The 14,845-nt window shown below is 43.5% G+C and overlaps 1 protein-coding gene across 4 annotated transcripts in view; it reads left to right on the forward strand.

Annotated features, from left to right (window-relative positions):
* Positions 1–14,046, forward strand: part of SLC25A37 (solute carrier family 25 member 37) — a 28,125-nt gene extending 14,079 nt beyond the window's left edge. Inside the window, exons 1-4 of one of the 4 annotated variants that reach the window (XM_037886316.2) lie at positions 1,424–1,630; positions 4,221–4,449; positions 7,010–7,066; positions 8,816–14,046. In XM_037886316.2, the coding sequence (XP_037742244.1) occupies positions 4,227–4,449; positions 7,010–7,066; positions 8,816–9,336 (801 nt within the window). In that variant the 5' untranslated portion in view covers positions 1,424–1,630; positions 4,221–4,226 and the 3' untranslated portion in view covers positions 9,337–14,046. Of the gene's footprint in view, positions 1–1,423; positions 1,631–3,609; positions 3,866–4,220; positions 4,450–7,009; positions 7,067–8,815 lie in introns of those variants that run through there. The other 3 variants (XM_037886315.2, XM_037886314.2, XM_043536518.1) reach the window with 3 other exon arrangements.
* The last annotated feature ends 799 nt before the right edge of the window (positions 14,047–14,845 follow it).

Here is a 14,845-nt window from a genome sequence, read left to right on the forward strand (position 1 = left end):
GCTGTGCTTAGACCTACTGGATTCACTTAATAGGCCGGACAGTTGCAAGTCATCAGCTGTAAATTAGCTTCTGTCCATTAACAAATGTAATTCCTGTGTTGTGTTGGTTTTTTAGGGGGGTGTACTGCAAATAAAACAATGTGCAGGGGACTCGCTTCATGTGCCTTGTATCTTCCTTTAATCGGTAGTTCTGTGTAAATGGGGTTTACTGTACTGGGTTGGCAAAAAGCAGATTTACAGCCTGCTATTCTATTTGGGTATTATATGGGCAAGCAGGGACATGGGTGGCTCATGCAGTCTAACACTTAGCACCTAGATGTAATGGAAATGCAGGCCAGGAAATGCATTTAAATTGCTAAATAAGCCTGGACATTGCCCTTGAGGGCCCTGGCCAGTGGAATTGAAGGAGTGTTCTTCAGTGGTTAGAGTAGGGGACTGAGAATTTGGATGACTGGGTTTTTCCTCCCCACTCAGTTGCTTTGACAGCATGGACGATTCACTTTGTGTCACCTGTGAGGTAGGTGAAGGGATGTTCTCGGGTATTAGTAATAGTGTGTAAAGCGTTCATGTCCAGGAGTAAAAAGTGGCATAGGAGTGCTTAGTGGCTGCAAATGTCTAAGCTAAGAGCTGCTTTTTCCAGATGTAATGGATACAGTGGATAGAAGCTTTTTTAATAATCATTTTCTGCTTATCGCTGGCTTCCAGGCTGTTAATACCTATGCAGTTTTGAGCAGGAAAGCTTTCACCTCCTGATCTGCAGTGCTATGAGCATCTTGTAAGTACGCTTCCAATGCGTTCTGCTTTAGGTACAATAGAAACCCTTCTACTTTCAGACTAATACTACAACTTTGCCTTTACTCTGACCTTCTGAACCATTCCCTGACAATGAGTGCAGCTCTTACTCCTTCGGTTGAGTCTCGCCTGTAAAACAGCTGCGTTTGAATTCAGTGTTTTAAGACAGATGCAATATTGTGACACTGCTGTGTCAATCGTAGATATTGTCTTGGTACTGTAAAGTACTGGGACCGTATTTCTTAATGCGGGTATTCTCCAGGGCTCTGAGCTTGCAAACATGCATCTGAGGTAGGCTGTGTCTATATTACCAGCGCTACAATGCTCGCTACAGTGACTGAGGGGGTTTTTCCATCGCTATCGTCAGTCCGCGTCCTCGAGAAGCAGCAGCTCGGTTGATAGAAGAATTCTTCAGTCTATCAACCTAGCAGTATCTACTCTGGGGCTTAGGTTGGCTTTACCGTGTCTCTCGGGGGTGAATTTTTCATGCCCCTGACTTACATAGTTGGCTGACGTAAGTTTTAAGGTGCAGATCAGGCCTAGCTTTGTGGAAGTGAGAAGCTCCATATTTGGAGGGAGGTTAAAATGAGTACGTCAGTGCCCACATCAGGGTATGTCTTATGCAGCCTTCGTAAAACAGAAGGTGTAGTATTAGTGTGTGACGGTTCTGTGCAGTCGGATCGTATCTCGAGCAGAATGCACTAAAATACTTCTCAGATCCCTACATCTACCAAAGCAAGTTTATAAACTTACTTGGTATTATAGTGGAGGCTGTTAACCATTAAAAGGTCAGAAAAAGGACTCTCTTCTGTGTCTACGAGAGCTGAGCTGGACAAAGGTGGGGTAATTTTGTATTTTGAAAGTGTCTTAATCTTTTATAACACCTTTTTTTTCAAAGGCTCTCCTGCATAGTTACTCAAGCTTTGTCTACACTACACAGCGTTTACTGACATGGCAGTGTAAACGCTGTTTGTCAGCACTTTTGCTGACAAAATACTTCCGCCCCCTACGAGCGGGGATCGCGTTGTCCGCTCCTGCCGATAAGGATCCGTTTACACTGCCATTTTCCACAGCAAAACTTTTGTCTTTCAGGGGGGCTTTTTAAGCATTTGTGAATGACAAAAGTTTTGTCGTTCAGTTGGCAGCGTAGACAAAGCCTCAGATACTTCAGGGCAGGGGTGGCCAACCTGTGGCTCTGGAGCCCCATGCGGCTTTTCCGAAGTTAATATACGGCGCCTTGTCTAGGCACTGACTTGGGGCTGGAGCTACAGGCGCCAACTTTCCAATGTGCCGGGGGGTGCTCACTACTCAACCCCTGGCTCTGCCACAGGCCCAGCCCCGACTCCACCCCTTCCTGCCCTGAGCCGGCCATGCCCTCGCTCCTCTCCCTCCCCACCAGTGCCTCCTGCATGCCACGAAACAGCTGATCAGGAGGCGTTGGGGGGCTGCTGATGCATTACTGTGGCTCTTTGGCAATGTACATTGGTAAATTCTCGCGCCTTCTCAGGCTGAGGTTGGCCACCCCTACTTTAGGGCCTCAGCTCTGAAAACACTTAAGTTGTGGATGTGTGAGAGGAGGTGTTTTTTGAAAAAAAAAAAAAAAAAAAAAAAAAAAGCTTAAATAATGCCTTCATTGAGTGGCCAAGCATGTACCCTATAGCTGTAATACTTTCCGTGGAGTGTTCTGGATCAAAGGCGTTCCTCAACATCCAGATCCCGTGTCCTCTGGTCAAAACAGACACTGTGGTATCTTGCCCTCTTAAATGGGGACAGCAGCAACACTGGAAAACTCGGCTAGTGAGATTAAGGAGATAAGAAGTCTCCTGTCTAAGGTTAGGAAGGTGGGTAAACTTTCTATGGAACTTCTGTAGACCCTTCTCATTGAGTGGTCAAAAAATGGATCCTGTAGGGCCACAGTTCTGTCTCCTGGTGTGGCTGTGTAGCACTGCTTACCAGTCCCTTCTCATCCAGATAAATTAGGCCTCTCTAGAGAGCTGCTTTTCTTGCTTACAAAATGGAAAGCCTCTTTCTCTTCTTCCAAGGGGCCTCACCTTTTGACAGCCTTCTCAAGTTACATTTTTTGGGGGGCTGACAGAAAACAGGACTGTTTTAGAGGCATGGAATGTTACAGGCTTGTCACCAATTACGAAGCGCGCTGTGCTGTTGATGATGGAATAATTCTGTGAGCATTTCTGCATGAGAGTCCTCACTCTGCAGAAGAGGAGAGGAAAATATGGAAGTTTTTGCAGGTTCTGGTAAGCAGCCAGTACTATGTGTTAACACACGCTCTACTAGATTGCCGAAAGAGTTGCACAAACTCTCTGCAAGTTCTCGCTATTTTCCCCCACCCTGTTGGAGAATTTACTTTCAGTAATTTCTGCTGCACGTGACTCTCAAGATCAGTTTTAATTGCCTTGGTAAACAGCATCTGCCAGGAAATGACCAAACAATCACTAAAACCAGGCTGAGATGTGGAATGGGGAAATGGCGTATGGGTTATAACAGGAACAAATTAAAGGCTCAATCCGTCATTCCTTGCTCAACCCGAACTCCCTTAGTGAGGAAGTTGGCAAACTTGCTGTCTCTGAACTCGCCCCACTTGTATGTTTGTGCTTTGAATATATGACCACTGAATTATAACCTCCCGACCTAGACATGCTGAGACTATTTTAAACACTTGGTTGTCACTATGGAGTCTTGGACGTAATGCAGTGTAGTCTAGCTGGCCTAAGAGCGTTAATACGTTCCATTGTCCTAGAACTTTGGAAGAGACGGGTTCCTGGGCTCTGTGCCAACGGAGGTGTGCTTTTCTTTTGTGAAAGAGCCCCAAGGGCTTAGGCTGTAGCAGCCCCTGCTGGCATGAGGCTGGAATGTCTGCAGCGTTGGTATGCATCGCACAAACTGTTTCTTGGGTGCCCTTCATCAGAAGAAATCTGCTGCCTGCTTGAGTTCCCTACTACACAGGGAAGGAAAGGTGGAGATGGGGAAGCTGTGCATCCGTTACCCTTGGGGATTGCAGTTCTTTAACAAGCTGCAGCTGCTAAGGACTTAACAGAGAAGTCCTTGTCTTGAGGTTAGTATAAGCGAAGGCATCATGGTGTGTTCTGGAATTTTTAAATGTCAGTGATGGATTAGGAGACGCAAACTGGAGCGTGTCCCTTCTGAGTTTCTAAACTGGGCTTCTCAGCTTTGGCATCTTTGAGCACAGCTTTGGCAATTGCTGAGTGTTTTAGATTTTCTCAGTACTGCAGGCTAAGGATTAATGTGGCACAATCTGGAGATGTCAGAGCTCCGCATAACAGAATTATTCACGCCTCTAACCAGGGACGCGAATGTTGGCTCGCAGGGGCCTTGCAGCGCTTTAGGACGATTGGCACACCTTGTTCTCTTGAAGACAGCTAATTAAAGTCCTCTTCCTCTTCTTACAGACCCGAATGCAGAGTTTGCAACCAGATCCCAAAGCCCAGTACAAGAGCGTGTATGGGGCCCTGAAGAAGATTATTCACACTGAAGGCTTCTGGAGGCCTTTACGAGGAATTAACGTCACCGTGCTGGGGGCTGGCCCTGCCCATGCAATGTATTTTGCCTGCTATGAAAAAATGAAAAGGACTTTAAGTGATATTATTCACCACGGAGGAAATAGCCACCTGGCCAATGGTATTTTGCAACTGTTTGCAATTAATTACCTGTCTCTTGCCTGCTTCCTGCTTTTACAGTGGCCTGGCATCCTTGTGTCTACTCTGGTGCTTTGGGAAGAACTTGACACTGGCTTTGATTTGTTGCATTCAGCCTGGTGTTGCACAGACACTTGAAGTGTACATGTATTTGGGGGCGGTGGAGAAATAGGAGATGCAAAACCTACTTCCAAGTTTCCAAGGGCTCAGCAGCCAGCAGGTTCCATTAGGACACTTATGGCCAGGCTTCCAAAAGCGCTCTGCATCCACCATGCCAAGTTCTTCTTGACAAGCTGGCCCTTTCCTTTGGTGCTTTATATAGTGGCTGAGCTGCTCGGAAAATCCGGCCTCTAGAGAATGTTAACTGGCGTTAGGGCTAACCAAACATAACGCTCCAGAATTGCAACATAGGATATGTCTGCACAGCAGCTGGAAGGTGCAATGCCCAGCTTAGGTAGACGTTACATGGGTGAGCTCTGGTGGAGCTAGTGCTCCAAAAATAACTGTGTGGTAGGGGTGGCATGGACGGTGGCTCGGGCTAGCCACGTGAATACAACCCCTTCCGAGACTCGAGAACCTTCTTGCTTGGCTAGCCCAAGTCGCCACCGGTGCCATCGCAGCCTTGCACCATTTTTAGTGCGCTTGCTGAAGTGGCATTGACATGTCTGTGTATACCTGAGCTTGGAATTCCATCTCCCAGCTGTTTAGACGTTCCCAGAGAGAACAGATTGGCTTTGAAACAAGCTTTCCTGTTGTAGGCTTCTGCTTTTGAGTGGGTTTCACCTTTCCCCTACTGGGTAAGAGGAACAGAAATGGCTTATTAGAACTTCTATGGGGAGCAGCTTCTTAAAAGGGGATGCTGGCATAAATATATTTGTGTGTATGTATGTGTGGGTTTTTTAATACATAGGCACACAGCCCAGTTGCAGTGTTCAGAACATAAGTTTCCCTTTTTAATGCACAGCGCCTTACTTGGCCAGACAGTGTCTCTGTTAGAGGTACTGCTGGCCACCAAAATGTCGTCTTCCTTCTACCAAAAATTTCTGCCACACTGCAAATCGTGGGAAGAAAGCTCTGTCTCAATCAGAAGTTAGTCTGGATGTAGGAATCACTTGCGGAAACCCTATGGCCTGTTACGCGGGTCAAACTAGAGGACCATGATAGTCCCGCCTGGCCTTAACCTGTGAAAGCTTGAGTGGAATTTGTTCATCTTAGTCCCACAATGAGTGCATTAGTCCCAACCTATTGTCATAGCATATCATTAATTTTGAGATGGTCTTGAAACTGAACACGGTGTCGAATGTTACATGTCCAGATGGACCAAGGTTCAGTGATGACAGATGCTTCTAACACTTAAAAATCTAACACCATAGCAGCGTGATGAATGCATTTGTAGTTTTAAAAAATCAGGGCTTTGTTCTTACTGTGCTGACATAGGGTTTCTTGGGTTTCCATGCAGTACTCAAAGCAGTGACTGTGACTGACGGCCAGTTGCATCTGTCTGTCATTTCTGCAGCGGAGCCGATCTGCACTAAATCTTTCATTAAACTGCTTGATAAAAGGCCTTCTCTACACAGAGGGTTTTGCCAATGTAGCTATATTAACAAAACCATCTAGTTTGGGCACTTAATAGTATAAAAATGCTTATACCAGAACAGCTTATGCAGGTTCCCGTGACCATCATAAACTGCACCGGTATAGCTGTGTCCACACTAGAGGGTTCTATTGGCATACCTATGTTGATTAGGAGTGTTGGTTGTTTTTTCTTCCACACCCTTAACAGACATTGCTTTGCCAGTACCACTTAAGTATAGGCCAGGACTTTGTTTTTTGCTCAACGACTCCTTTAAAGTCGTGTGCTCTTATTTCCGACATTTATTTGCCAAAACTGTACAAGCTTTCAGTAGCAACAGTGGAAATTTAAGTTAAATACGGAGGACAAGGAGAACTGACTTGAAAAGCCATTCGGGCAATGGAGAAATTGGCTAAGGGAGGCTCTGGAAATCTAGTTACGCCTGAAGTGAAGCTCATCTACCAGTGCTAATTAAGGAATCTGTAAGGCCTTAAATACGCTAGAGATTACATTAAACTAAGTAAACTTTAAAAATCAGTCTAGGTAAATTAATGCAAATTCCTGGTTAAAAACACATTTAAACCAGTGTTAACCTTGCTTATCAGTGTAGCTTGGATGTCTTTACACTGATCTAGTTAAACTGGCGCAGTTTGCTAGCATAGGCGCAGCCTGCATCCATTCCGTCATACGGAAACAGGATGGACTACGTGACTTACCATATTGACCCAACTCCAGTGGCCGGCACATTAAGTTTGTAGCAGATGTGCCTTCCAGCCCATTCTACGGATGGATTTTTATCACGCTTCCATGAAGAGCTCAGGACGGTTAATTTGAGAATATACTGTGGGAGCAGAGGCTGTTGTGTAACTTTATGCACTGCATGTCTCGAATTGTGACTTAACACTGGCCTAGGTTAACCTACAGAAGCTGTCCAGAATTGTATTTTGAAGGGAACTCTTCTGTTTTGCAGGGATAGCTGGGAGCATGGCCACATTGCTCCATGATGCAGTAATGAATCCGGCTGAAGGTAATGTCCTTTATTGGAAGTGGAGTTAAATTGGGGGAAGAAAGTAAGTTGCTTGGAAACTCACCAGTTGAGTAGTGTGTAACTACTACTCTCTTTCACTGACTGTGAGCTAAGGGTCACGGTAAGCTTGTGCAAAGAAACTCTGATCGCTTCAGCTGAAATGGATGGAACTTCTCAGTTGCGTGGATTCTGAGCACATTTTCTCCTAACATACATATATAAAAAGTGAGGAATAAAATTGATCCTCCATTTGAATATTGACATTTTTATCCGATTCTCTGAGCCAGCTGTTGAAGGGCAAAACATTCTGAATGCCCTTTTGGCGCTCATGTTTGTTTTGAGTGTTTTTTAAAAAGCCTCCCTCAATCTATAGCTTCTTATATATTGTGTAGCCAGAGATCAGAAAAACAAAAACCAATGTGTGCTGCAAATGTCACCCAGGCTTAGGTGGAAATTCTGCTCATGAGCAGCATGGTACCCTTCTGAAGGCAGAATATCATCTTGGGGAAATTCTCATAAAGTTATTGGTAATTATTCATTCTCTAAACATGGTACTTGATATTTAAAGCCCTCATGCTATGGTGCTGAGCACACTATATATACTTGGGTAGAATGCCTGTTGGTTTCTATGTGGCGTTCCTTGGTGTGCATCCTTTTTAAACCAATGGGAAGACGTCTGGGGTGAAATTCTAGCTCCTTTGGAGTCTGTGGGTCCATGATGTCACCCCAAAGTTCCAGAGTCTTCCGAGTGTCTCAGCTGCACAGTAAATCACTTGCAGCGTAACTACTGGCCGGAGCCCATAACTTGCAGTGTTGCATGCAAAATGCACTCTGGATTTGCAAGCACAGACATTATCCCCCGAAAGTATCCCAGCAGTCCTCATTTCGCTCTGTGTGGCTTAACATTCACTACTGCATGTTTATCAGGGAACTGCTGTTGAAGTGTATGTTCTTGATATGCTGTGGCCTTTATGTGTTTGATTTCTAAGTGCTTTAAGAACCCTCCCATCCTTTTCCACAATGTACACTTGAAGGAAAAGTTTTCCTTAAGGGAAAAATATTCATAGCATCAGATTTCTCTATATTTATTGGAACTGTCTGAGGAATTTTTTTTGCAAAAACTCAAATTCCTCTCTCCCCCTTCCCCCCAGTAGAAATGTTTGAAAACTAAACATTTCCAATCTGCTTTCTTGTTGGTTAAAAACAACCTCTTTGAAGAGGTAACATCACAGTGGCTAATTAGAGCACGGGACCACAAGCCAAGCGCTTGTGAGTTGCACCCCTAGCTCTGCCACTGAGTCTCTACGGCCTTGGACCAAGTCACTTAACACACAGTTGTGCTTCCATTGCTTGCAACTGACTTCTAAAGAAGCAGGATCAGCCTCTTAATGTGTCCCTGTTATCTCTGAAATGATCTTTGCCTTACTGAGGAATTGAGAGTTCTCTCCGGTATGGGGAAGCTCTACGAAAGGGTGAAGTGTGTAGCTTTTTGTTTAAAGACTTGACGAGGATGATTTTCACGTACGAAAAGATCCAATAGATGCTTCTATCTGCAGCATTATCCACTTAGGGTGCTCCCCACTGCTGTAGGGAAGGTTTGCAATGCTTGTGAATTGGGAGCATAGCTCAAGGTTGAGATGGTGATAATTACAAAAGAACTTGTGTCTAACTTGTTTATCTTTTATCCCATTGGCTGCCTATCCATCCCATCTGGTGCCACGTGACCTCCCGCGGCTGCTACTGAATCAGTGGTGAAGCAGCGGATGCAGATGTACAACTCCCCTTACAAAACAGTCTTGGAGTGCATACGAGCAGTGCATAGGACTGAAGGACTGGCTGCCTTCTACCGGAGTTATACCACGCAGCTCACCATGAACGTCCCCTTCCAAGCCATTCACTTCATCACGTACGAGTTCATGCAGGAGCAAATCAACCCGCGCCGGGAATATAACCCCCGCTCGCACGTCCTCTCCGGTGCCATCGCGGGAGCTGTGGCTGCCGCTGCCACCACACCCCTTGACGTCTGCAAGACGTTGCTCAACACTCAGGAAAATATGGCCTTGAGTTCAGTGAACATCAGTGGGCACCTCTCCGGAATGGCCAATGCTTTCAGGACAGTTTATCAGCTGGGCGGTATCCCCGGGTATTTCCGAGGGGTGCAGGCTCGTGTCATTTACCAGATGCCTTCAACTGCCATCGCGTGGTCAGTGTATGAATTCTTTAAGTACTTCCTCACGAAGCACAAGCTGGAAAAAAGAGCTCCTTATTGAAAGACTTGACTAGAGCGAGCCTAAGGTTCAGATGACATTTTTGTAAACTCTGAGGGACTCGCTAGTGTTGTGAAACATGCAACATGTCTTGTGGATTCACAATTGAATTTCACTTTTCTGTCGTTGGTGGGGAGAGGAATTAAGTGGTCATTGGCGAAATTTGGCACCCTGTTTGCTAGAATCAGATGGTCTAAAGACTTTTTTAATATATTTATAGCTTTCGAGAAGTGAAATTACTATTTTTTTTTTCCCTCTGGATAAGCTCTAAGATGTAGTGTTACCACTTCACGAGAAAACTTAGACTGCACAGGGGGAAAAAAATAGTATTGTGAGATATTTTACAGCAAAGAAATTAAATATCCTGTCACTGAACAAACTTTATATATGACCTAATATAAAATAGATGGATAATGTTTATCCTTTATTTTTCTATGTAGAAATTTTGTTTTAATAGTAATACAGCTGGAAGTTGAGCTGTTTTTAGAAGGAAAAAAAAAAGCTGAATTCTTTCATCATGATATGTAAGAACCAAAGCATTTTTTTTATTTTTATTTTTTTTAAATAGCCAGAATGGCTTTAATCATAGCATTTAACCCAAAACAGTGGCCAGGATTTTCATATGTACGTATGTAAGCTGCCTCCAGTTTTATGGCGTCCACTTGACACCTTAAAGGAGCCCGACTTTTTGAAAGTGCTGAGCACGTGCTCTCTGAAAATGGTCTTGTTTGAGGGGTCTCAAGTTGGGCAGCGAAAACCACTGGTTGCTCTTGGAAAAACCTTAGTTTAATTATTACACCCGTAGCTGACTTACGATTGTACTTGAAAGATGAGTATTTTTGGCAAACTTATTTTAAAGGTACAGTTTGTGGCGTTTTAATAGATAATAGGTTTCATTACTCTTATTTATTCATAATCTTATTTTCCACTAACGCCTCGCTCCTGCTTACACATGAGTAACTGTGCAGGACTCGTGCTCGTTTACAGACAGAATGTTACTCTGCTCCTGCACACTTTTATACACAAAAGTATCGGTTTACAGTTGTGTAAGACAACTCACCTTGAATTGTAAGAGTTGCATACTGACCACAAGGAAACTGTCAATCACAGTGCAAAAAAGCTCTTGAAAAGTGAAACCTTAAACAGGAGAACAGCAGAATCAAAACCTTTTTTGTAAAGCAAAGCCAACAAACAGCAGCTGTTTGTCCGATTGGTATGTATAAATGAAGTATCCTAAAACCTAAAGTTTAGTGGATTTTAGGGCTTTGGGGACTTCATTTGCTGCTATGAAATCCGATGCTTTATTTCATGCTTCTGTAGAAAAGAACTCCGGACCCTCAGTTCTCTTTTTATGGGCTTTTTTGCAAGCGACGTTTGTGGATGGCTCCACTTAGCCTCCATACCTCATCTTCTGACAATGTGATGTTGAATCCAGTGTTTACCAAGTATAGCTCCTGCGCTTGAGGCAAGGAAAACCATTGACTGCTCTCCCCAAATTAAACTGACCACTTTGGCAAATATAGTGTCTGAATTTTAAGTATCTAATATTTGACCCAAGTTATCTAATTTAGGTGCAATAATATTGTGGAAGATGAAAAGGTTTTGCTGGTCTAAAGAGCAAAAGCTGAACTTGTTGCTGAACTATAGATGCTGAATTTACTAACTAATAGCCAGCTGGCTACCTAGTTGGGACTAGGTGGCTAACATTACAATCGATGAAAAACCTAGCAGGATTTTTCTGGTTTGAGAAATGTAACTGAATAGTAGCCCCCTTTTGAAGGGACATCAGTGTGAAAAGGTTGATTCTACCTGAAACTGTCTACCCACTAGTGAAACAACAAACATTTAAACTTTCCTAAAACGGATACTGCAGCAGACACTATTTCTCTGTTTGCTTGTTTTTTGCATTTGACAGCTTTGTATAAGATCATTTTTGCTGTTTCTCCTGTGTTTTTTTGAACGGGTTTTTCACACAGCATTGTGGAAGAATCGTTTTAAAAGGAAAATTATGATCCAAAAGCTGGCTGAGGGTCTGGGAGAACATATAGGACCTGAAGCTACTTTTCTGAGTTGACTAGATTGGAAGTTGGTATTCCTCTAACCCCAAATTAAGTCTTGATCATGCACCTTGTACCAATGACTTACCGGTACATTTTTCTGCTTACCTGAATGAGGTGAAAAAGCTTTACCATGTCTAACGTTTGCATTTAATTTTTTAACATGGAGTTTTTCATTTAAAGTACAGCTTAGTCTGTATCTATCTAATAATGAAAAGTCACCGTAAAATTGGGGAATTTCACTAAGGCCTGAGTGAGACAAATTGGAAGTCAGGTCCTTCGCTGTATGGTGGCTTTCATGTGATCTTACTTTTGCATTACACTAAGTTTGGCTAATTACTTTGGTTGACCAATATTTATTTGGGGAAGTTAAATCACTACAAGAAATACTTCTCTAGTGAATGTACATTCAACTTGTGTAAATTTTTCTTTACAAGTGATAAGGAATTATGGAACATTCTTTTCATGTCTATTGCTATCCCTTACATTCAATTAACTTTTTTCCTTTTTTTGACAAGCTTAGTTTTTATTTAGCTTTTCGAAGTGCAGAATTTGTAACCTCTGCCTATTGTGAGCATGGTATTGACACTAGAAAGCATTTATGCTCATCTTTGTACCAAGAGCTTGGTGTGAAAGCAGATGCAAGCTTGGCAGGGTTTTTAGCCTGAGGTTTTCAAAGGATTTGGAAGACTGTTTAGACGGCCTTCAAAAATCTCATTCCAGACATTTAATGAAAAGTGAGCGGAGCTGGGGGCATGCTGAGTATATGGAAGAATCTTGTTAAGAGTATGCGGAATACAAATCTGATACGGGTTGGTCACAAACCAGCCAAAATACAGACTAGGTAAATTTTCTGAAATGTAGGCTTCAGACTTCTGTGAAGGCTTTTAAGCTTGGTTAGATCGGACTTCAATGAGGAGAATTTTTGTCTGCTTGAATTTTTGATAGGTGACCATTTAATGGGCAAGCAACATTCAAGAAGTATTCCTCAGTTCTTAGCACTTGGAAGTAATTGGTGAGTGTGTGTGTGGTATTTAGAAACTAGTAAACATTTAGATTGAAGTATGTCAGTTATGGTATAATAACAAGTAAACTTTATAGTCCAAGGACCTTCCTCTCCATATCTTCCAGCTGCAAAACATTAATCCCTGTAGTGAGGTGAATGTTGATGGTGCAGATTCAAATGGAGGTGGGTACTTCACTTGTTCAGGCCCCTTTAAAAATTCCATGTATCCCCACCTTGTTCAACAGAATAAGGGTGGATTTGCACCTATTCAGTTATTTGGCAAAACTTTCACTACTGTTACTGCAGAGAGAAGGATACGGTGATGTGAGGGTGAGCTGGGATTCTCTCCTGGCTCATGTATCGCAACCTTTTGTGCTGATGAAGCAAGCCAGAGCCCAGCTTGACATTCACAGTCCTGGGGGAGGTTGTAGAGCTGCTAGCTAGAAAGAAAACCCTCTAATATTGCAGGGTGGAATTCCCCTGGAAAATCATGTGGCCCTCCTGCTGTCTCAAATGCCTTGTTTAGACCTTCTTGGAGCGTAAGGCTTCTTTTTTTTTTTTTATAATTCATTGCAACTCAGGTTTGATGCTAATTGAACGAAGTTTCGTGCCTTCGAATAAGACCAGCTAGAACAACCTGTTTCCAGCATGAACTTCCTTTGGTGTGTAGAAGTCAACCTCTGTAGCAACCTGCATAAATTCTGGCAAACATTTCCTTTCTATTGACTTCTCAACTTTAATCCTTTTGACGACTTCACTCTGGCCAACCTGCAGATAGAGCCTGATCCTATGTCCTTGGAGGCCAATGGAAAGCTTCCACGGCCCTCGGGTGCAAGATCAGATGCAAAGGGCCAGATTTGCCAAGGGCTCAGTGCCTAAAGTGGGTGCCAAACTCTTTCAGAAGAGTTGAATTTCTGTTTCGGTACCAATGGGGGTGGGGGGGAGGGGGAAGGAAACTTGCTTCAAGAGCTTGCACAGCAGGTGCTGATCTCTGCTGAAAGTCGGGACTGTTCTCGTGGGATCTCCCACTTGTTGAGCGCTTACAAAAATCTAGCCGCTTAAGTCCTATGTAAGTTTCTGAGTATTTGGAAAATGTGGGGGGTGAGCATTTGAAAACCTAGCCCCTTAACTCTGGGCAACATTCTCTATTATGTAATCAAACATGGACCAATAACTTCAACTTGGAATGGAGACCTCTTGGAACCGTGTCCAGTTTCTCTTCTTGCGGGACTTCATTAAAATTTAATGCTTGTTTATCAACTCCAGTGTTGACCTGCTGGATCTCCAATTTAAAAGGATCCCCACCAAAGCCATGTTGGGCTGCATCTCATGTAGGTTGCAACTTTAAAAAATACATTCAATATTCTGCCAATAACGTTCTGTTGACGTTTTAAAACCAACTTTGTGTGTGAAACAGATGTATTGCTGCTTTGTGGCTGCAACAAACGCACATTTTTTAAGGGGGAGGATGAGTGTTAAAATTTATTGTTTAAGTTGATGTTTTAAAATTGCAGTTTTTTTAAATTCAACATTGTTCTCTTAAAAAAACGGACATACATATATTTAATAATGCAGAAAGTTTGGCTTCTGAAATGCTGCTACAGTTATAACACTGGAGCTCAAGGAAATAAAAAGTGTTTGATTTTTGTCCTCGTCAGACTCGTGCTTGATTTGTTTTAATTTAACTTTTATGTGGTAGTCGTACCTGGAAGCCTCAACACCCTGTTGTGCTAGGCATTAGGCAAACACTGTAAATGGCAGTTCTTTCCCGGAGCATGGAAAGATGGTCCAGCGGCTAGGGGTGCTGGCCTATCATTTGGGAGAACCAGGTTCAATTCCCTTCTCTGCCACGGACTTCCTTTGTGATCCTTGGGCAAGCCATTTAGCTTCTCTGTGCCTCTATTCCACATCTGTAAAATAGTCACAGTCGCCCTTCCCTACCTCACCCGAGTGTTGAGGATAAATATATCCAAGATTGTAAGGGCATCAGATACGAAGGTAATGGAAGTCAGAAAAATACCATAGACGGGGCCTGCAGTCTAAAACACGACCTCATACCCACATGGGTCGGAGCAGAGAAGTAACAGACCTAGGATGACTCGGCACAGATCAGCGGGTGGATAAAAATTGTCCCTATGAGTAGCAGTAGCAATCTTGCTTGTCTTATGGAAGAAGACATTTGTGGAACATTATATAGTAACCCTTAGGTAGCCAATGCCTTAAGGATTTACTGGGTCCTGGGGGGTAGATGGGAGGCAGTGGCTACTGAGAGGCAAGGACCAGCACAGAACGCTTGAGCCAGTCCTGACATGCGTTCCCTGCTTGGATCAGTGATCTGCGCATGTCCCCATAACTTGTCCTGGTTGGGATGCAAGGTAGTGACAGACTGTGGGTCATAGTGAAATGAAGAAACCTCATCCTGGCATCTGTTAGCAGAGCAGGAAGCTGA

This window comes from Chelonia mydas, chromosome 26 (assembly GCF_015237465.2).
Source record: "Chelonia mydas isolate rCheMyd1 chromosome 26, rCheMyd1.pri.v2, whole genome shotgun sequence".
Lineage (NCBI taxonomy): Eukaryota > Metazoa > Chordata > Testudines > Cheloniidae > Chelonia > Chelonia mydas.